Source organism: Echinops telfairi, unplaced genomic scaffold (genome assembly GCF_000313985.2).
Source record: "Echinops telfairi isolate 266 unplaced genomic scaffold, ASM31398v2 ScPeMD7_8;HRSCAF=38, whole genome shotgun sequence".
Taxonomy (NCBI): Eukaryota; Metazoa; Chordata; class Mammalia; order Afrosoricida; family Tenrecidae; genus Echinops; species Echinops telfairi.
In genome coordinates this window covers 15,477,988-15,500,800 of record NW_022103905.1, presented here as the reverse complement: position 1 = coordinate 15,500,800, position 22,813 = coordinate 15,477,988, and the positions used below count along the sequence as shown (strand labels likewise).

General features: G+C 45.5%; 1 protein-coding gene across 5 annotated transcripts in view; it reads right to left on the bottom strand.

Moving 5' to 3' along the window:
• The window catches only part of CGNL1 (cingulin like 1), a 111,421-nt gene extending 95,041 nt beyond the window's left edge, over nt 1–16,380 (bottom strand). For 3 of the 5 annotated variants that reach the window (XM_045286482.1, XM_045286484.1, XM_045286485.1), the window contains exons 1-6: nt 14,665–16,379; nt 13,400–13,494; nt 11,008–11,113; nt 3,044–3,145; nt 2,374–2,522; nt 411–546 (exon numbers count right to left, since the gene is read on the bottom strand). In XM_045286482.1, the coding sequence (XP_045142417.1) occupies nt 411–546; nt 2,374–2,522; nt 3,044–3,145; nt 11,008–11,113; nt 13,400–13,494; nt 14,665–16,347 (2,271 nt within the window). In that variant the 5' untranslated portion in view covers nt 16,348–16,379. Of the gene's footprint in view, nt 1–410; nt 547–2,373; nt 2,523–3,043; nt 3,146–11,007; nt 11,114–13,399; nt 13,495–14,664 lie in introns of all 5 variants that reach the window. The other 2 variants (XM_045286481.1, XM_045286483.1) reach the window with 2 other exon arrangements.
• Between the last annotated feature and the right edge of the window lie 6,433 nt (nt 16,381–22,813).

Sequence of the window (22,813 nt, the reverse complement as noted above, 5' to 3'; positions counted from 1 at the left end):
ATGCAGAAAATGGCATTACTGGTCCTTATTTTGAAATGGTCAGCAAACAAAATAGAAGAATGTGAATTATGGGCCAATAAAACTGCTTAAAATAAAAGGTAGATGAATTAATTGGATGCACAGATGAATAAGTGGCATAAACAGAGCAAAATGTGGACAACTGTTGATCTGGGTGAGGCTCCGTGAGTGCTGATATACCATTTCCACTTTTCCACATGGTTGCAAATTGGAAATGAGATGCTGTAAAACTATTGCACAGCGTGGTCCTGCAGAATCTAACTGCAGGCACAGAGCAAACGCACAAACAGAAAAGGCCTAGTAGCACCGAGCCCTCCCACCCATTCGGTCCTCTGAAGGCAGGTGAGGTCTGCCATCAGCAGATCCACCCCCCCACCCACAGCCTGTCTTACCTCAATCAGAGCCCCCTTCTCCCCGTCCTCGGACTGCTTGGCGCTGTCCAGCTCGTCGTGCATCTCTGAGAGCTGGTCCTGCAGATCCCTGATCTCGGTCTGGTGCTGTTCTCGTTCCATCTTCACCTGGAACAACCTGGCGCGGAAGGACGCTCATCAGAAAGGCTTCTCCAGCTCTGCTCGTTTTCAGCCAGTCGGACTTCAGACTTTCAAGAGTCAAGTAAAGTCAATGACGGCCCCAAGAAGCCCACCCCTCTAGTGCTGTGTTTTGTACTCGACAAGCAACTATCTGACCTGAAAGAGCACCTGGGGAGAAACCAAGGTTCCTGAAATACAACTTTCCTTTAGGTCCTAAATGTTTCCTCCCCGCTCCCACTACCATGACACGAATTCTACCTTGCAAGTCTGGCTGGACCAGAGGATGTACACTGGTACAGATAGGAACTGGAAATACAGAGAATCCAGGACGGATGATCCCTTCAGGACCAGTGGTGTGAGTGGAGATACTGGGAGGGTAGAAGGAGGGTGGGTTGGAAATAGGGAACCGATTACAAGAAGCTATATGTGACCTCCTCCCTGGGGGACGAACAACAGAAAAGTGGGTGAAGGGAGACGTCGGACAGGGCAAGATATGACAAAATAATAATTTATAAATTATCAAGGGCTCATAAGGGAGGGGGGAGCGGGGAGGGAGAGGAAAAATGAGGACCTAATGCCGGGGGCTTAAGTGGAGAGGAAATGTTTTGAGAATGATGAGGGCAATGACTGTACAAATGCGCTTTACACAATTGATGTATGTATGGATTGTGGTAAGAGTTGTATGAGCCCCTAATAAAATGATTTAAAAAAAGAGAGAGAAATGAAACCAATGAAGTGCATATACTAATGAGGTTATACAGGGGGCATTTATTCCCTGAAAGTAGATCATAAGGCACTAGAATTTGGGACATCGACCATGAAGAATTGACCAAAAAGAATATAATTCTTAAAATATGATTTGGACTCAAGTCAATTCTGTCCTCACCACCCCCACCCAGCACTCTAGACCAGGAGCATCAGCCAGGGGCAATCCCACCTGCAGCCGGTGTCTGCACATCCAGCCCCGTTCACTTAAACATGGCTGCCAACTGTTGTCACAATCCAGCAGCAGAGGTGACAAGGATGATAGGGTTCACGAGTCCTAAGTTATTTATCTGGCCTCTTACAGAAAAAGTTTTCTAGGCTCCGTGCTACACCAAACTTACAAGCCTTCCATTCCTCTCTTCTGTAAAGTCTCACTACACCGGCAGTTCTTTATTTGCTTTCCTTACCAACCTCTTTTCTGAACTAGCTTCCATGAATATTTTAAAAAGCAAACACTGTATTAACAAGTACAAGTGCATTCACATGCTTTTCCCCCCTCATTATAATATCCTGTTTGTCTTGTATGCCCTTCTAGATCTCCTTCCTGTTCAACCTTCACTTAAAACTTCTCTCTTCACGGTACTGTGCATTTGGACCCTTGGTTTTAGATCTTTCTGTCACAAATTTTAATACGGCACTAAGAAGGGGACGCTGGAATGTGGCTTTCCCCTCTCCAGGTTCAAAAGATGCATCAACCCTGGGCGTGTGATAAAACTCAGAAGGCAGAGGATTCTGGAGGCCACACCACATGTGCTTTGCTTGGGGAGGCTGTGCCCCAAGATCCTTGAAATCTCAGGCTTCAGGAATCACCGCTCAAGACTCTCTGCTCCTCGCTGACCTGCCACGCCATCCACTCTATGAACTAACACCTGGCAAGACGCACTTCAGAGTGGACGCAGAATTCTTTTTCAACAATTAACCACCCTGCTGACGCGTACCTGTTTCACAATTTCGTAAGGGCTGGAGAGGGGAGAGGTAGGGTCAGGAGGCTCAACTATAAACACTTGGGAGGCTGGGCAGTGCTCGACGGCCACGGAGGCTCTGCTCCACGTGCACTTACTCCTCCAGGGTTTTGCAGAGCTCCTCCTCGCTCTTCTCCAGCCGCTGCTGCAGCCCCGAGTTCACCTCCACCTGCTGTGCGTGCTGGCTCTGCAGCGCTGCTAACGCTGCTCCCATTCGCTCTCTCTCCTCTTTGATGGCCTGTTGGTTCTAAGAGGAATAAGCGTGCTTTTAAAGTACCTTCACTGCACGTTAATTCAATCCACAAAAGCCTGCTTACTTCTGAACTCGGGCTTCTGGCAGCCTTCTGAATGCCGGGCCTTCACACTCGTACTATTAAACAATCTAATCAAACGACACAATTAGGGCCTAAGAGTTCGCGACCAGAGGATTATTAAATATTTAATGGGCATGTAGTATGTAAGACAAACACAGCTAAGCCTCATGCTGCTATTTCTATTACTTAGCTCAGACGGTTCACATACATTTCATGTTCTGTTGACCTGGGTCCTGGGTCCAACAGCTCTGCTTTTGTTCTGTCCAAGTTAATGGCCCCTCTCGGCCTCCGCTTCTCACAGAAATCAAGAGCACTCTGGACAGCCGCAGACAAATGTATACGGACTTACCCAGTCTTCACTTCACCTGAATGCCGCCATGTGCTTAATAGAATAGCCTGGTTAACCAAGGCAGGAATGGGAAAAAACACTGTAAAGGGGGCAGGAATCACATACCTTGACTTCTAGTTGAAGCTGTCGCTGAAGTTCAGCCACTTCTTTGGTCAACTTGCTTTTCTGTTCCAATAGGTCTTTGATTTCAGATGAAGAATTAGAAGCCTGTAATTAATTGCAAAGGCATCCTAATTTAAATACCCAGGATGCAATCTTTTACTGTGCTCCCACCCAAAATACAATCAGCGGCAACAGACGAGATGTAATACTAAATACCATGAGACCCAATGCAAATACAAAATATTCCCTCAGAGTCCCTCATGCTGGCACCCCTAGGAACGAACTATGGTGAACTTTCCCACGACATTTTCCACGCTCCCAGCAATGACTGGAAGAGCATCTCGCTACTCTGCCACTGTGACGAAGACTTGCCCAAGGAGCATAGTCACTGGAAGGCCTTTATGTGTTCTGGAGGACGTTGTCAATAACCACACTACCTTCAGGGTAAGTAAAATCTGGAAAGCTTCTCTAAAATAAACTCAAGAGCACAGTTCACGGACGGACCCCAAAAGATAACAGCAACAACACACCAGTGAGCAAAACGTAATTATAAGTAAATTAGGGAAAGAGACCCCCTCTGCAATTTTAATGACAGAGCACCCCAATTCTGCGTCAATGTTTCTCAGCAGTTAGAGAATGACTGCATTAGGAGATTATGGGCTATCTGAAAGCAGGGACCATGGTTTATACATCTGTTTTTCTAGAAGCCATTTAGTAAAATGGTTTCTCCTACATTTAGTAAAATTAAACCATTATTGAATTCCAGTTCCAGGCTAGATCAAGTAACTGATTTACTTTCCACTAAATATATGAAAGCTAGAGAAAATAGATAAAACAATTGCTTCCGGTGCTGACAAACAGCCAGCAAAGCCATGATCCTTCACCAAGGAAGCATGTAGGTCACTTGCCTCACATTCACCCTGACCGCTTCCGATGGGCAGTTTCCACACCCACAGGGAAAAGTGTAAGCCCATCGAGAGGAGCAGCTTTCAGATACAGGAGACAGAATGAAGTTTAGAGACTCTAAGGAAACAGAGATTCCAGGGCCAGGGTACTGGAGAGAAGAGAACTCAAATGAAGAAGCACCAAATCGCTGCATGAAACACTCCTAAGATTTTTATAAGCAGGGCCAGATTCTGGGCAGAGTAACAGAGAAGAGGCATGACGTGGACGAGAACCGAGCAGAAGTTCAGAGGGCATGCAGGCGAGAGAGACGCTGAAGCTCTAAGTCAATCAAAGAAGAGCCCCGGTGAACACCCTGGCATTAGGCTGAACCTACAAACGGAGTGAGAATTGCAGCCTGGGAGGGAGGGCAAAAGCTTACGATCCAGAACAAACACAAAAGATCAGGATGCTCCACAAGAAAGTTTACATTCTCCATTCTTCCATTACATTTCCCATGAACTCCTGAAGCCCCCTCATACAATGCAGAACCTAAAACTTCTCACCCCTGATGGTAAGCACACCATTAAAAACAAGCAAAAACACATGCAGGCAAAGACGTTACAAAGCAACCAAAGGCTAAGAGATAAAACAGATCATAGAAGCAGAGGATCCAGATACACTATTTGTAGGGGAAAACTTGTTCAAAATAGCATGTGTTTTTTAATAGAGAAAATTATAGACAAAATGAATGAAAAGATAAACTATTTCCACAGATTTAATTATAAAAAATAAAAATAAATAACAGACAGTAGACAATGTCAATGGACATTACAGAACTGAAAACACAATTATCTTAATTCAAGAACTCACTGCAGGGGGGAGGGTAGCAGATACCAAGGCCTCAAGCAGAAAGAAAATGTTTTCAAAAGGTTGATGGCAACATATGTACAAATGTGTTCGATACAATCGATGTATGGATTGTTATAAGAGCCCTCAATGAAATGATTAATAAAGGAAAAGAACTCCCTGGATAGGCTTTAAATAAGACTAACATAGGCAGAAACATGGCTAATACATTGGAAAATAGCTAAATATCTGATAGATACACGGAGAAAAATAAAAAACACCAATACATGAAAAGAATGGAACATCAGAGACTGAGGGACACTTTGGAAGGGGACTTGAAGCAGTCACTGCTGAAGATAGACTCCCGCTCTCAGTCTGACTTACAACTCAAGGTAAAGAAAACAGAAATCCTCACAAGTGACAACCTCATCGGTCAGTCACATTATGATAAACGGAGAGAAGATCGAAGATTCCCAGGATTGCATTTTGCTTGTAACCACAATCTACAACCATGGAGGCAATAATCTAGAAACCCTATGACATATTACACTGGGAAAACCTGCTGCACCAGAATTTTTACAAGTGTTGAGGAGCAAAGATACCGCGTTGAAGAAGACTGGGGTGCGTCTAAGTCACGCCACCGTATTTTCAATGCCCGCCCACGCGTGTGAGAGCCGGTCGGAACTGAGGGACACTGAGGAAGAAGGGCTGCACTTGGATTACAGTGGCGAAGAAACTCGAAAGCACCATGCACGGTCAGACAGATAAACCTATCCGTCTTGGGAGTGTTCCCTAGAAGTGAGGGTGGGAGACGCCATCTCTCGGAGTCGGGACGTGTTTTCGGGAGGGATTAGTTCCAGGAAAAGGACACGGAGCTTGGTCGGGGAGCAGTACAAAACAGGAAGACCCTCCGGAGGTGAACTGATACCGTAGCTGCCACAAAGGGCTCAACTACCACAACCATGAGAATGACACGGGGCCAGATGGTGTTTGGTCGTGTTACACAATCACTATGAGTCAGAGGCAACTCAACACCTAACAACATCCAAGGGTCTAAAATTTACTCACTGGAATCTGGAAAGAGTGGAGAAAGGGAACATGTGAAAGAAGCAATTAGGGGGGGGAAAAGCTAAGAATTTTTCAAATCTGATGAAACTCATCAACCTATAGATGTGAGGATTCAATGAATGTCAAATGGAAACAGCATTTAGGCACACCATCTTTAAACGTCCACAACTGAGAGAAAGATACAACCTTAAAAGCAGCCAGACTGAAAAGACACGTGGCCAGTAGGAGAGCCCCACACCAAGAATAATGGTTGGCTTTATTGGGGATAAATAAAGTGGGGCCTCTGGGGATCAGAAGACGAAGAAAGAACATTCTTAGAGTTATGAAACAAACAAAACCTGTCAAGCAGATCTTCAAAATTGTGAATAAATTAAAGTCACCCTCAAACAAACACCATCTGAGAGAATTCACTGCCAACAGACATGCCCGGCTGAAGGGAAACAATCCTAGATGAAACAAGAGGTACAAAATACAAAGAGCAACCCTGGAGAGGGACTCCATCTCCATGGGAACTGCACACAACCTCTACGGTACAGATGACGAACTCTGCAGGGAGGAAATGTAAATAACTGGAGAAGACAGTCCATGTCCACGAATAAGAATACTCAATATCGTGAGCATGTCAGCTTTCTCAGAGGTATATAGATACATGCAATACAATCCCAATCAAAACTGCTGGAGGCTGTGGGTGTATGCTTAAATGGATAAACTGAGTCTGAAGTTATATGGAAAAACAGCCACGACAATCGAGAAGAAGGACAGTGAGAGGACAGACCTTCCTGTATGTCCAGGCTTGTGATGAACAGCCAAGCAACTAAACCCTCACAAGGAGAGCCACAGACCAGAAAGTCAAATGTTAGAAAGTATGTAAAACTGGGACTTGCTACCAAGGCTGATGTGTAAATTGTTTCAACTCCTTTGTGAAAGCATTTGGCAATACGTTAGTGCTAAACACATGCCTACTTTATGACCCAGCAATTGTATCCCTAGTACAGCCAAGAGAAATGAATGTTTGCCAAAAGCAAACCAAAACCATGTATAATAATGTTCACAGCCACTTAATTCATAACTAAAAATGCCTTATCAAGAGTAGGAAAATAAACTATGGTATATATGGCATCTGTAATTTAGATAATTACATGTCAGCAAACAAATGAAGCTATGATCTATGTGACAGAAGTCAGATTATGATTACCTCCACAAGGAGGTGACACAGCTGACTGGGAAGGGGCCCAAAAGAAATTTCTGGGGTGATGAAAGTGTTATTTATTTTGAATTAGGTGATAGTAGCATGGCTATATATACCTATTTTTAAATTGCATAAGCTCTACAACTAAAACCTGTGCAATTTACTTTATTAAGCTATGACTCAAGTTATGCCCAAAGCCCATGGCTTGGAGTTTCCAAGTCACAGGCTTTGGGCATACATACATCTGTTACAGAACTTTCAGTATAATGGGGATTCAAGATGCATGATTGCTGATGGGATTTTTACCCCTCACCTATTGCATGTCTGCCGAGAGAGCAAATAATAAACGAATGTACATTGGTTACGTGGGTTTTCTTCTTTTCCAAGGTGCAGTAGTTACATAATTTCATGTCAACTTGAAGATTTATAAAACTGCAGGGGTGGAATCTAGCCTGTCAATCAAGTCACAGCCTGATGGTGACTCCTTGTGGGCATGGCCTTCTCATAAGGAAGTTGCTGGGAGCCCTGAGATGCGGCCACCGGCATTGGATCCATGCAACTTTGCACCCACCAGCCTGTGATCTTCCTGCATTCTGCATTATTGCATGTGGCAGCGTGAATCTGAAGAGGGTCTTATGGGCTAGTATCAGACTTATGGGCTTGAGTTGGACGGGGTTGGGATGTTTTATTGATGCATAATTACTTCCTGATATAAAACTCTTACATATATATGAGTGTCACTGGATTTGTTTCCCTTGTCAACCTGGCCTGACACAGATGGTATATTTCTCCTATAATAAAGAAAGACCCTAAAAGGGCACAAGAGTCTACCAGAAAATACTTGGATTTTTTTCACCTCCATGAAAAGAGGACTTCAAAAAGCTGGTGGGGAAACCACATTACCTTTTAATTCTACTTCTCTATAAACTTTTTGAAGACGCCTGGTAACAGGATGATGCTTTCAAAGAGAGGTGGCTAAGCTCCCACCATAGAGTGGTGAGAAAGCGGCGGCTGAGGGCCCAGATTAGAGCGGGCTAGAAAGGGCAGCCTCTCGGTTCACGTGCTCTGAATGTAGGTGTGAGTTGTGCTGATGAACTTGAAATGAGGTACTTTCCACCTAATTACTCCCAACTTACTGCGACTCAAAAAGTAAAAATCAAAAGAAGCGCAGAACTTGCCCACCTCCCTCAATTTCCATAGAAAAAAATGGGAGCAATCCGTTGTCAAAAGGTGCAAAATCCAGCCCAACAGGGAAGCTGATCTTTCCTAAACAAAACCTCAGCCTGCGTGCTGTTTTCTACTACTGCTGCAGTCCAGCAGGAACTTAACCGCCCCTCCTAGGAAATCACATAACTGACACCAAAACAGATAAAACTCCCCAAACTTTGCCAACAAATAATCAGATTCAAGGACTGGGGGCTGTTTCAGAAAAATATGGGCAACTGAACAGTCATGGCACTGTGAGTGGAGCCAACAGGCTCCGGCGCCCACTCATCTTCTCTTCATCTCTTACTTGATTCAACAGCAGCTGCATAATTGGCCTCCCTGAGGGAATGAATTTTTATGAAAACAACACTATTCATGATAGCCTATCACCTACAGTCTGAAGTGGAAACTTCTATGTGACTTCCAAGACCCCTCCCATCCAGTCCTGCCTACGACCCTGGTTCTATGCTAAACCACCTCCAGTTCCCTGTAAGTGACAAACAAGCCTCTTTCTATCAATCCTTGCCATTCATTCCCTCTGCCTTTCCTTCTTCTCCTGGAGAATTCCATGATCTGTCGAGACACCATCAGTGTCATCGTCTCTAAAGACAATACCATGAAAAATGTCTCCATGGGCGCTGCAGATGCAGCTGTGAGCATGCTCAGGCTTCAGAAGAGGCTCGCCCTCCAGCTTTTCCCACTGTGGTAAGTAGAAAGTCTGGTCCGACCCCAAGGAGACCAATGGAATCACTAATGCCAAGTCCCGTCAGCAAATCCAGACGCTGATCAAAGATGGCCTTATCATCTGCAAGCCTGAGACTGCATCCTTGGGCGTGAGGGGCAGGCATATGGGCATAGGGGAGCGAAAGGGTACTGCCAATGCTCAAAGGCCCGAGAAGGTGAGCTGGAGGAGGAGGAAGAGGAGGAGGGTTCTGTGCCGGCTGCTCAGCAGATACAGAGAATCTGAGAAGATTGACCACCATGTGTATCACAGTCTGTCCCTGATGGTGAAGGGGAACATGTTCAAGAACAAGTGGATTCTCGTGGCACACATCCACAAGCTGAAGGCTGACAGGGCCTGCAAGAAGCTCCAGGCTCACCAGGCTGGGGCATCCTGTCTAAGACCAAGAAAGCACCATGAAGTTCCACTCTATCTAAGCCAAGAAAGAAGAGACCATCAAGACACTGCCCAAGGAGGAAGAGACCAAGGAATAAAACTCCCTTCTCTTCCCTGTACACAATGACCTCTGCATTTCTATGGATCAGCCACTCAATACAAGCAAGCCTTGTCAGCCTGCCTCTCAGTTCAAAAAAGAAAGGAACTTCCCCAGGCAGAACTGGATGCCCCTAGTCTGTGAAGCACAATAACAATCTTCACATCAAAGGCCGGAGGATGCAGTCTCTCTTGAAGACACACAGGAAAATCAACAGCAGGAGCTACAGTGATTGTGCAGAATCGGGAATCCCAGCCAAAAAAAAGGCCCCAAACAGTGAACTAATCTTTATAGAGTGCCCAGAGATTTGAAGTTTCCCCAGTGGGAGTAATTATATGCAGCAATTATATATATATATATAATTATATTATATATTACAAATTATAAACATATCTATATATAATATGTATATATCACAGTTCTATTTGAGGATAGAGAACAATTACGGGTAAGCCGAGGGCTAGAGGAATACTGGGCACTAGAGATTATTTAAAATATCCTATATACATATTTCCAAAGTTACAAAAGCTATTGATGTAATTCCTATTATTTGTTTCTAGGTATCATTTTCCCCCCCTCTTCCTTATAGAATTTCCCCAGCGAGGGAAAGAGGAAGACGTGGAAGTAAGGGCTGCCTCCCCACAGAAGCTGGTACAGGACCAAGGACCAAATGTTCAGTGGTACCCCCTTACACGCGGCTTCCTTTCTGAGCACCAGGTGTGCCTAGCCTACGTTGTTGCTCATCAAATATAGGAACAGACTCCTTAACAAAAACATGTCCAAGTCCCAAATCAAATTCAATGCAATAAACAAGAAAGGCAGTGTATTGGGAAAGGAACGTGACACTAATCCGTTCCTCCCGGCACCAAAGCTGAGGGTCTTCACTAGTCTCTGTTCCTTAGTCTCCTCCACCCGTGATGCTCCAGAGCTTAGGTCCAAGCCCGCTCACACTTACCTTCTGAATTTGCTGACGGTAACAGGAGGGCTTCTCCATCTAGTTACCTCAGCATTATTATATTTTTAATGCTCACTTTCCCTTCTTAGGGCAACCCTGGTGGTGGCGTGGGTGTAACTTGGGCTGCTAACTGCAAGATCAGTAGTTCAAATCCACTCCCCCACAGAAGACAGAACTTTGTACGCCCATAACGAGTAACCGTCTCGGAAACTCGTAGGGGCAGTTCTATCCTGTCCTGTAGGGTCACTATGAGTCAGCATTGACTTGATGCCAGTGCGTTTGGTTTTGGGTTCCCTTCTGAACTTCTGCGCCTTGTCTATTTCAGCCTGTGTGAAACAGAACTTCAGACCTTTTGAGGACAAGTGGATTAAAAGACAATAAGGTTTTATATGTACATAAAATACCTTAATGCTTTTCTGAGGGGGGGAAAAAGTCAGAGTGCAAATTACTAATACTTAAAATACAGTCCCTACCTTAAGTATCTGCTCCCTACTTCAGGAACCTCCCATTTTCCACTGTAGAAAAACATACAGACCAAGAAACAACAGCTTGTTTACCACATGCCCTCTGAGTGCTCGAGTTAAAATACCAAACTTTCATTTACTTGGTTATTTCCTGCGCCACTCCCGGCTGCTCGAGACTTTAACGTCTGGATTTTCTCAAAGACCAGGTTGACCTTCCTTTTGGTAGCATCATCATTATCGGTGCTTCTGGAAAGAAGGAAGCAGAGGTTACACTGAGGGCCACCGCCACTGGCCCCAGACTCGGGGAAGCAACATTCTGTCACACTCACTAGTCTTTAGGAAGAGACACTGGGAGCGCTGTGAATGAGCTAAGGCTGTAGACAAAACCAAGGCGCCCCCGTGGTGTCATGGGTTGGGCGTTGGGCTGCAATCACAGCTCCTTGGAAGAAAATGAGGCCAGAAAGATGGTCAGCCTCGGAAACCCTACCTAGGGTCGCATGAGTCAAGATCGGCTCAATAGCAGTGGGTTAAAGTGGTGTGGGAAAAGGATTGATGGAATATTTTCCTCCAAATAAGTAGCTATATGTTATCACTCAATTTGAGAAAGACATGGCCATTTCCAAATACCGTTTCCCCAAAAATAAGACAGTCATATTACTTTTTGCTCCCAAAGATGCGCTAGGTCTTATTTTCAGGGGCTGTCTTATTTTTGCAGGAAGAATATGGTACACGTTTATTGTTTATTGTTTTATTAAGAGACCTTGCACTTCCTGTCTGCTCCGGCTGCGCTGCAGCCAACAGTGAGCTGTGCAGCAGTGCCCGCCACTATGGTCCAGAGTCCAGAGTTACGGTAGCTTCGGGGGCCTTATTTTCGGGGGGATGCCTTATATTTCAGCGAGAGGCAAAACTGTAAGGTCTTATTTTCGGGGGATTTCTTACTTTTGGCGAAACAGGGTATGTGAAAGGTATTATCACCATATTCTAAACCACTTCATCCAGTGGAACTTCCAGAAAAGCCCATTGTTGTTTGATTGAAATGACTCATGTTTATTACAACCAGAAACTTCTCTTCCTTCATACACACACACACACACACACACACACACACACACACACACACAAAGTTTTAGTTTTAAATCGTACACTATGAATGATCTGAGCCAAACTTGTTTCATGGATGTTTAAAAATAAGTAAGTAAATCTCCAAGCCAAGACTGCCAACACAGCGCCCTTTGTCTGCTTCCGTGGGTAACTATCAGATAAGGTTTCACTCACTTCTGCATAACTTCTACCACACCAACTTGGTAATTAGAAGAAAAGGACTCACAGGTACGTTTCCTTTAATTGGTGCCTCATGCTAATGTGTGTTTCACTGGTATCTTAAGAAAGTCTAGGCCAAAAAATATAGAAAATTTTTAAAGGGCTTTTAAAAAATTAAAAGGATGTGTATGGATTGTGAGAAGAGTTGTATGAGCCCCTAATAAAATGATTTTTAAAAAATTTAAAGGTTTCCGTTCTTAATTTTGACAGGGTAAAACCCTTCACAGGGATATATAACAATTAGTTCCTGGCTAGAAGATCTGCGTCGGCTTCTTTTTCTTTGTCTCTCTTTTTGCAAACGGTGCATCTGTTATTTTGAACATGGTCATTTTGTCAGCCTTACAGCATTGGCAAGCAATTGTAGGACTCAATACAAAAGTACAAAGGGCGTGGATACCAGTGAGTACCATATATACTTGAGTGTAAGCCAACCCAAACATCAGCCGAGGCACCTAATTTTACCACAAAAACAGTATTAAAAATGCACTCAAAAAACTCAGCTTATACACAAGTATATACGGTATTTGCCAAATGACTTTCAGTCATGTCAAGCTAAAGCTTTGTGTTTTATGGGGTTTTTTTCCCCCTTCTTAATCATATCTGATGAAAGAACTAAAACAGAAACTTCAAATTCCAGAGCAGTTAGTATCTAAGCTAGTATCTAGTATCTAGTCCAGCAGTCAGGGCTGGACACCAGATGACTCAAACTCAACCTCCAAAGGCAAGTGCGGAAAGCCCCGCTCTTCAATGACTCATACGTGCTTACACAATAATGAAAGCAGGGGCTCCGGCCAGTGTGCGCTTAGGGAAAGGAGGATGTGTGTGTGCATTTGTAACTTCTCATTCTGGGGAGATTGATTACTACTGGGTACATAGGAGAAATCAAGGTGATGACAGGTTCAACTGAAAATTCAATAGTAGACATTCCAACATTCCTCCTATCTTGGGATTTGTCCTTTAAATTTCATAAAGCATCATTTTAACAATTTATCTATTTCTAGTTTTTAAGGGTTTCCTACATTTCTCTCCCCACCTCACCCACCTCCTCTGCATTAAATAATAGTATGGGACCTCCATCTATTGACACTTAACCCCCCTCAAGTCTCACAACACAGGACAGGAAGGGAGGGCAAAAGGCAAGGTCTCCCAGGAGGGTACTAAAACCACCACCAGGAATTAAACTCTCTTGGTCCTTTAAGGAAAATGACTTACCCTTCTTTGAGGTAATTGTACAGTATCTGCTTGGCAGTCTCTTCGTTGGTCTGTTGAGTGAACTCTTGCTGGCCTTTTAACAGATCTGGTGTGGCCTGGAAGACAACGTCCAGTATGAGATGGATGACAGGATGGCCTTTGCAGGAAGAAGGCAAAACCCTGAAGCAGAGGTTTTCCCCAAAGCAGTTCCTCGGGTAAGGTACTTAACATCACCCAAGGCCACCTCTTATTAGTTGAAGATCACATTACCCAAGGGCTGGTGCGAGCCTGTGATGTAAACAGTGCCCGGCCCTGACCGAAATGATCATCAAAGTTTGTCACTGCCGTTGTGTTTATTGCTTCGGCCAGCATACTAAAGGTGCCACTTAAACTCCATCACTTCAGGATTTACCTAATTTCACATCATTGGCCAGCCATCGGCCCTCTCACTAAATTTCACGAAGCGAATGTGTTTCTCCACACACACTAAGCACTGAACCTCCATGGAAACAAATTCTTCACAGGCTTAGGGTTTGCACACATACAAATGGAAAAGCTGAGCCACTCCGTGGTGCTGGCTGAGTGACTGCACAGAGAACACAGTGGGAATCTTGTGTTTTTCAACGATTTCATTCTATTTTTTGAAACATGTATCCTCAACATTTAAAAGAAACACAAGGAGTTCTGATGGCATCGTGACTTACATACTGAGCTACTGACCACCAGGTCAGCAGTTCAAATTCACCAGCTGCTCTAGGGGTGAAAGATGAGACAGACTGTCTGTTCCTGGGAAGATTTAAAGCCTCTGAAACCCAAGGAGTCGCTCTATTCTGTCCTATAGGGTTGCTCTGGGTCAAGCGATTCGATGGCAGTGCGGTTTGTGGGTTTAGATTTTGTTGCTGTTTTGAGGAAGCCACAAAGGAGCCCTGGTGACACAGTGATTAAGCACATGGCTGCACACAGCAAAGTCAGCAGTGTGATGCATGCAGGGGCCCCACTGGAGACAACTGGCTATCCGCTCCCATTCAATTCACAGCTGCGAGACCCGTATAGGGCAGTTCTACTCAGTCATAGAGGGGCGCTGAGAGTTGAAATCAGCCCCCCATACAAAACAAGAAACCAGACAACTGTCAGTAGGACACCAGCTTTCAAGAAAAACCCTTTCACGCAGCAGTTGCGTCCTTACGGATTGCAAGTCGACGTGGTCTCCTGCCTTGCGAGCACATACATCCTCCACATCATGTAGAAAGGAGAGCGCAAGCAGAAAGGCCCCGCACAGGGCTCACCTGAGTATCTGAGGTGGAAGGAAACCTCTTCACTGATATTTTCTTGGCACCAGAATCCGGCGAATTTGCTGCCGCCCGGTTCTGTAGCATCACTGTCACGGCAGCTGTTTTAACTTCCTCCTCCTTCGTACCCTGCGCGGGCAGCGGGGAGGCAGGCAGCGCTGTGCTGCCCGGGCTCGCTTGGTCTTCGTGAGCCTTCCCCAGCTCTTGGTTCTGCTGGGGCGACTTGGGGGACCCGCACGGCGCGCCCCGGGTCGCTTGCTGCAGCTTGGCAAAGGTGCGGCCCCCGACGTGCTTCCCGCGGTGCTCCTGCGCCTGCGCCTTGGGCGGGCACACCTGGGAAGGCCGCAGGAGGTGCTCGCTGGACTTGCCCAGGTTGCGGCTGAATTCGCTCAGGTACTCCGAGCTGCCCCGGAGGCCGAACGGGAAGGCGCTGTCCACGCTGCGGGACCGCTTCCGGTCTTCCGGGTGGATCCGGTTCCGCTTCCCAGCCCGGCCTCTCCTCGGAAGGCCCGGCTTTCCGTCAAACTTTTCGATCAGCTCGTCCACCCCGGGAATGGAGCCCGTGTCGATGTCCCGGCCGGTGCCCGGCAGGAAGGGGATGTACCTTCGGTTCTCGTGGCGATTCACGCTGTCCGCGCGGAGGGCGCCTGCCTGGTCATCGAGTAAAAACTTGTACAGGGCGTTGGCCGAGGTGGGGGTCGGGCAGGAGGACGAGGACCGGCGGGACCCGGCGTCGTCCGGCGCGGGCCCCGCGGAGTCTTGTCGCCGGAAGGGGAGGACATCGGGCCGGGGTTTCCTGGCCTCGGGGTGCGCGTGGGGCCCGTGCGCGGCTAGCAGCCTCGAGCTGGGCGAGGGCGCCTCCTCCGCGGCCCCGTCCCTGGCGCGGCTGCGCACGTTGACGCACAGCGACGCGTGCTTCCGGGGGTCATCCATGTGCTTCCGGGGGTCATCCATGTGCTTCCGGGGGTCGTCGATGTGCTTCCGGGAGCCGTCTACCATCACGGAGGCGCACAGGGGGATGGCTGTCACGCTGGGTGTCTCCGCTGGCTCCTCCAAGGGAGGGCTCCCGGAAGGAGGCTGGACGTGGGTCGGTTTGGGGAAGGAAGCCCCCGGCTTCTTGTCCTTGGTCGCCTCTGGGGTGAAAGTTTTGAACCAAGTGCTCTCGGGAGGTCGGTGGTTTTGTGGGTTCAGCTCGCTCCTCTCGGGGTCGTAGGGCGGCAAACGCTCTGGGGGCCTCTGAAAATTGAGCGCGGGCGCAGGCCTCGTGGGCCCGTGTTCCAGAACCCCATTCTTGCCCTCAAGCTGAGTGGCTTGTTTGGGGGTCTTCGGTGCACTGCGCGGGGCATAGGGGTTTTCTGGGAGCTGCGCGTCCTCGTCGTCGTCCTCCTCCTCCTCCTGGAGCCCAGGCCCGTTGCTGGCATGCGGTGGCGGGTTATTGATCATCGGCGGTGCGAACGATAGCCCATTTTCAGAAAGAGAGGTGCCTGCCAGGCACCGTTCTGTGTTATTCAGGACGATGTAGGGATGGCCATCGATTCCTTGCACCCTAATGCTGACGCCATAGGAGCCTGCCTTCCCTTGCTGGAGATTCCTGGATTTTCTGGTTTCGTCACTGGCCAGCCTCAGATGGACACCATATTCCTGTTGCACGTGTTGATATTCACCGAAATACAGTTCCATGGTTCCCCGTTTCAGCGCCTGGGGAAAGAGAGTGCAAAGAAGGCATTGTTAGGGTTACATCCGTTTACATGAAGACCATCGCTGGCATGAGGGGAAACTATAAAGTTCAAAGAAAACAGAACACTGCAAAGAGCGAGGCCTTTGCTGAACCAAAGGTTGGGAGGCGGCTTCCTCTGACGGGACGACTTTCAGGATTTGCCCCTGAGCTCCCTCTCGGTGTTTGCCATCAAGGGCTTGAACCCTGACCTTGTGGGAGGTGGCTGACGTAATGACCTGTTGCCTTTGGCATAACTTCATTATTTTCTCCCTTAGTTGTTTTCTTGACACTCTATGCTGTTTATTTTTAACCAGTAGGATATTCCAGTTCCTAACATTTGAGAACAAGGTACTTTTCCATGAGTTGAAGGATTCCAAAGCGCACCATTTTCCTCCCTTATACTGTTAGTGTTCTTGTTAAAACAACACAGTCACCTTTACACCCAACCCTGCTTCAAAATTTTTAACACTTCTTTTTTTTTGGGGGGGGGATGTTTAAAACATGTCTGCTTTACAGAATCAACTGCTGGTAAGACGGTCAGTGAAAGTAAATGGCCAATAATCATTTTCAATCCTTTTTCCCCCTTACCAAAGAAGTTTGCATAGTCTGTTGATGTGCAGAATGATGAAGACCCAAAGCTCTCTGCAGTTTCAGATGGCCCAGTGCCAAGAATCACTGCCTTCACCATTTGCGTGTGGACGAGGACCCTGTCAGATGACTGGGCATCTGACCTAGGTCATGAGGCATGACACCCTCCCTCGAGGACACACCCTGAGATACCCTCATCAGAAATCCACTTCTGTCACATGAAAACCATCAAAGGGGACCCAAAGAGATCGGTAACAACAGGTCCCAATCTGAGGGGACTTCAGAAAGTTCGTGGGAAAATGGCGTCAAAAGACAACAAAGCCCACGTGGAAGAAGCACACCAGCCTACCCCAACACAATCGCTAAAGACAAAGCGGGTGCATAAGCAAATGCAGTGAATAAAGCTGATGGTGCCCAGCTGTCAAAAGATATAGAATCTGGGGTCCTATAGGCTGGAAGATAAACAATGGGCCATCTAACTGAGAAACAACAAAGCCCACATGGAAGAAGCACACCAGCCTGTGAGATCACAAGGCATCAAAGGGTCCGGTATCAGGCATCAAGGACAAAAAAATAAATAAATAAATCATAGCATTGTGAATGAGGGGCAGTGCAGAGTGGGGACCCAGGGTCCATCTGTGGGAAATTGGACATCCTCTTGCAGAAGAGCCACGGGGAGGAGATGAGCCAGTTAGGGTGCAGTGTAGCAATGATGAAACATAAAATTTTCCTCTAGTTCTTGAATGCTTCCTCCCCCCCACTCTCATGATCCCAATTCTACCTTACAAATCCAGCTGGACCGGAGGATGTGCACTGGTACAGATAGGAACTAGAAACACAGGGAATCCAAGACAGATTAACCCCTCAGGACCAGTGGTGAGAGTGGTGATACCGGGAGGGTGGAGGGAAGGTGAGGGAGAAAGGGGGAACATATTACAAGGATCTACATATAACCTCCCTTGGGGACGGACAGCGGAGAAGTGGGTAAAGGGAGACGTCGGATGGTATAAGATATGACAAGATAATTTATAAAATTTATCAAGGGTTCATGGGGGAGGGGGGTGCAGAGAGGGAAGGGAAAAAAGAGCTGATACCAAGGGCTCAAGTAGAAAGCAAATGTTTTCATAATGATGATGGCAACAAATGTACAAATGTGCTTGACACGATGGATGTATGGATTGTGATAAGAGTTGTATGAGCCCCCAATAAAATGATTTTTTTTTAAAAGATAAGGACATTTTTCCATTGAGTTTTTGAACAGTTGCCACAGTAATTTTGCTATTAAGGCCTTAAGAGTTTTCTTACTATTCTGGGGCCACTCACGTGACATCTTTTCTCAGGAAATCGTAGATGTAGTGCACATTTTCATATGTGTTTGCACACAGCTTTGCAAAGTATGAATCATTTCATGTGACTATTTCTCACAATTCGATTTTATTTGTGCTCTCCTCCTCCCTTTTGTTGATTAGTTGTATGTGTGTGTTTGTGTATTTAATTGCTATTCTCTAAAAGAACTACCTCTTAGAGTTAGATCTTTTTTTTTCTTTTCTAATTTATTGGTTTCTAGTTTGATCTTTTGTTATTGCTTTCTTCTATTCTATTTTGTTGTCTTGCTTCTCATGTCTTGACTTGGAAGCTTTCATGGCTTTCATCTCTTCCTGACAGACGATACTCTGTGATAGATGGCTGTGTCAGGAATTATCTTGACGCCAGCTCAGAGAGAGACCCAAATAGCAGGAGCTCAAAAGATCACCATCCAGGACTCGGTCGCAGCAGTTCTGCCCTGTCCTCTGACGGCCATTATCAGTCAGCATAGACTTGATGGCAACAGGTCGCGTTTTGGTTTAAATCATTCAGTCTGCCATTTTACCAGGAAGAAACCTCACAGAGAGGTCCATATTCATTACTACTGTGCCAATTCCAATGATTTCATTCCATCTATCATCAGAATTAGAATTATAAGCACATTTTAAAATAATTCAACAAATTCTTAGTTACACTAAAAGATGACAAAATGAAAGCCTACGTTCTTGTGCACCTACATAAACCCCATCCTTTTCTCCCAAGAGAGTCCTTTGTGAAGTTTAGCTGTTTTTTCTAGGACTAACCCAAGGCTCTCATACAGACCCTATAGGACACAGTGGAACTGCCCCTGTAAGTTTCTGAAACTCTAACTCCTTATGGCAGTGGTTCTCAACCTTCCTGATGCTGTGACCCTTTAATACAGTTCCTCATGCTGTGGTGACTCCCCAACCATAAAATTATTTTCTTTGTACTTCTTAACTGTCATTTTGCTACTGTTATGAATTGGGCGACCCCTGTGAAAGGGTCATTCAACCCCCCAAGGCGTTGTGACCCACAGGTTGAGAACTGCTGCCTTATGGGAATAGAAAGCCTAGCCTTTCTCTCTCCAATGGCTGGTGGTTTCGAACTACTAACCACATCAGCAGCCGAACAGGTAATCAATCTACTAAGCCTGTATGAGTAAGAATTGACTCAGTGGCAGTAAGTTTGGAGTTTTGGGAACTCCATGCTGCTATACAATATGCTTAGTTATAGCTAATTGACTTATTTTTATCTATATTTTGGCTTCATATTATGCTATATGATACAGTATAGATACATTCTATTTTTCATTCCACTCAGCTCTCAATAATAAAACCTAGAACTAATTGTTCACACTATTAAGACTATATATGTATTGCTCACCAAAGAGCCAAGTTGTATACTATGGTGATCTCTCATTTCCTACATTATTTTTAGCTGTTTTAGAGTTAATCATTGATTTTTTTACCCAAACTCACACCTATTCCCACCAAGTAGAATTCAAACTCTTAGCAACCCTATAGGGAAGAGTAGAGCTACTCTATAGTGTTTCTGAGTCTATAATCTTTATGGGAGCAGACTGCCATTTCTTTCTCCCGCAGAACAGCTGGTGGGTTTGAACCTCCAACCCTGTTTCCAACAGAATGTTTAATCACTACACCACCTGGGCTCCTTGTATGTTATATACCCATCTTTACATACAAAGATCCCCAGTGGCACAGTGGGTTATGAGTTGGGCTGTTAATTGCAAAGTCATAAGTTCAAAACCACAAGCTGCTCCATAAAGCTTTACAGTCTAGGAAACCCACAGGTGCCATTCTACTCTGTCTTATTAAGTGACCTATGAGTCACAATGCACTTGATAGCAATGAGTTTGAGAGGTTTTTGTTTCTTGAAATCTTTAAATCCCTTCATTGCTACATTACTCATCTGCTTACACTTACCAGTATAAATTTCCAGCAGACCAAAATATCAGCTAACATGGTCCTCCTTCCCCCTGGTAATAAGCGCTCTCGTACAGCCCTTCATCCTCCTGCGCTACTTTAGGAGCTATTGTACTTTCTTTGGCTGCTACTTGTTTCCTGAATTTCATATCTTCTTTTTTTTAACCGATTGGTTCAGCTTAACTCCAGTAGCTTTCTACTCAAAGCTCCAAGTGAGTCACCTTTTTGAGTCTACTTTGTTTTTTTATTTATCACACAGCACAAGTCATCGAAGTGCCACACTGCCATCCAGTCGACCACGACTCAAATGCAGCCCTACCTTCCCCACTGCCTCGCTCTCCTCCTCTGTTTTGGAGCATGCCTCTCGTCTATTTTTTTACTTATAACCTAGTTGATAGCAGCTCTCAGATTTTTGGGAGAATATTGCTCCATTACCTTTTGGCTTTTAAGGATGCTAAAAATTATGATGCTAATTTTATTTTTCTTTATGAGTGACCTGTTTGTTACTCTCTGAAAACTATTAGGAGCTTTGTTTTGGGCAAGGTGGTCTGATCTTACACAATGACATATTCGGGTATGGGTCTACTAAAATTAACATCATGAACACTTTATACACTAAAATCACGCCTTTAGTTTTATGAAATGTTCTTTAATTATTACTAAGATAATATCCTGCTTTTTCCCATTATTGCCAGCTGAATCTCTTGTATTATCTCTACTGAATCTTCTGGATTACGTTTCAAGCTTTCTTATTTTTTTGTACTCTTTTATTTTTCAACTATTTCATTCTGCTTTTTGAAACATGTACCCTCAACATTTAAAAAACCCTCAACCATTGAATCTGTCATTTCTGGCTTCTATTTCACCAAGGTCCTTATTCTAGAAACGAAGTCTCTTATTTTTGTTCTGAGACTCAATCTTTTCCAAACTGTCTCTGTCTCTCTGTCTCTCTCTCTCTCTCTCTCTCTCACACACACACACACACACTTTCTTCTGCTTTCTGCACCACTTCTACCTTCTTCAAGATGGACTTTGACTCTTTCCTATTGAGGGCTTCCCCAATATGACTCATTCTGACTGGTGACAGTTGGCTGCCTGCCTCATCAAGCCACAAGAGTGAAGCCCTGATAGCAAAATCTCCCTTCAGTAAATATAAAGAACTGGTGAGCTTCAACTCAGTATGGGGGGGAAAAAAGGTGCTACGGTTTCTACTAAGAGACCAGCAAATTTCAGTATCTGAGTACATTTTTTTCTGGAGTTCAGTTTCCCAGGAGACAAACCATCTAATACATTGCCAGGGTTACACAGACCTGTTTGTGGCCATAATGACTGGGGCAGGGGAAGAGCACTGGCAATCCCCACTCTCCGTCACCCACACCCATCTTCCAACATTACGCCTGCTCCAGTTCCCCTAAAACAGGCACATGCTGCTGGCTGGAGGTCCAGCAGGCAGAGGCGAGCCTGGAGAGCTAACTTCTCCAGCTCTCAAGGCTCTAAACTAATGGTCTAGACTTGGCCCCTGGCGCGGACCTTTCTGCACTACCAGAGGCCTTCCATGTCTGCTCCTCTCGGCAGTCCTGCAGAGGAAGCCCTCAGCTCCACACCGCTGCCACTTGGGGCTGGCAGCTTCTCTGGCTGCTACCTCAATTATCACTCCTCTGTGCTTTGGAGCTCTTCGCTGCTGAGGGCTCCCTGCCCTTCTTAGTCCTTAGAGGCTCAACCGGTTTTCAGCATTCCTTTTCTGTAGTTTTAGTGGGACTCTCCATGGGTATTTGATTCACCTGCTTTTACATTCACCTAGCTTGATGAGGCCAACCGTATCTGCGAACCGCCTTGATTCTATTAAAGACGGATAGAGCTAATGAGCTATACCATCACATCTTGAGGGTGGGTTCCAGGCAGTGTTGGTGTGCTTTTATTCTGGCTCTCCAAGAGCGTTCATATTTGTTAAAGTAAATAAGATATTTTTAAATAGAGGAGCACAAGCAAATGTATTCGATGGGGCAGTCCAGAGGAGGTGTCTTGACTAAGTAAAAGATGCTGCTTTTTCTTCTTAACCGACACCAACTCTCTGATAAAAATAATTCTCCCAACATGTATTAATAAAAGTTTGGCCCAAGGTTCAACCCTCTTTTTCTCTGGAGCGGCTGCCACGCTAGTCAATGCCAGTTACCTTTCAATCTTGGAAGGAGGCCCCCTTGACGGGTTGCAGACTTAGTTTCCCGTGGGTAAATTAATCTGCATATTTGAAATGCACAAAATGTCCACAATTTACATTTCCTTGACAAGAAACTTCAATCTAATATTTTCACGGAATGACATACCCCAGCTGGGCACTGCTGTCTTCAGCAAATGTGGATTTGCTTCCCAATCAAAGTGTAAACACTGAATGAATTAATGAATTTAAGGACAGCTGTTCTCCATTTTCAGCTGCTAGGCTGGGGGAGCTACCAACGGAAGAGCTGGGTCAGGGAGAAAACCCACGCAGGGGCTTACATAACCTGGCAGTAAATGCGGATGAAGTGCCAGGATGCAACATTGTGGTGCTTGGCAAATGAAAGGGGTGTTTTGG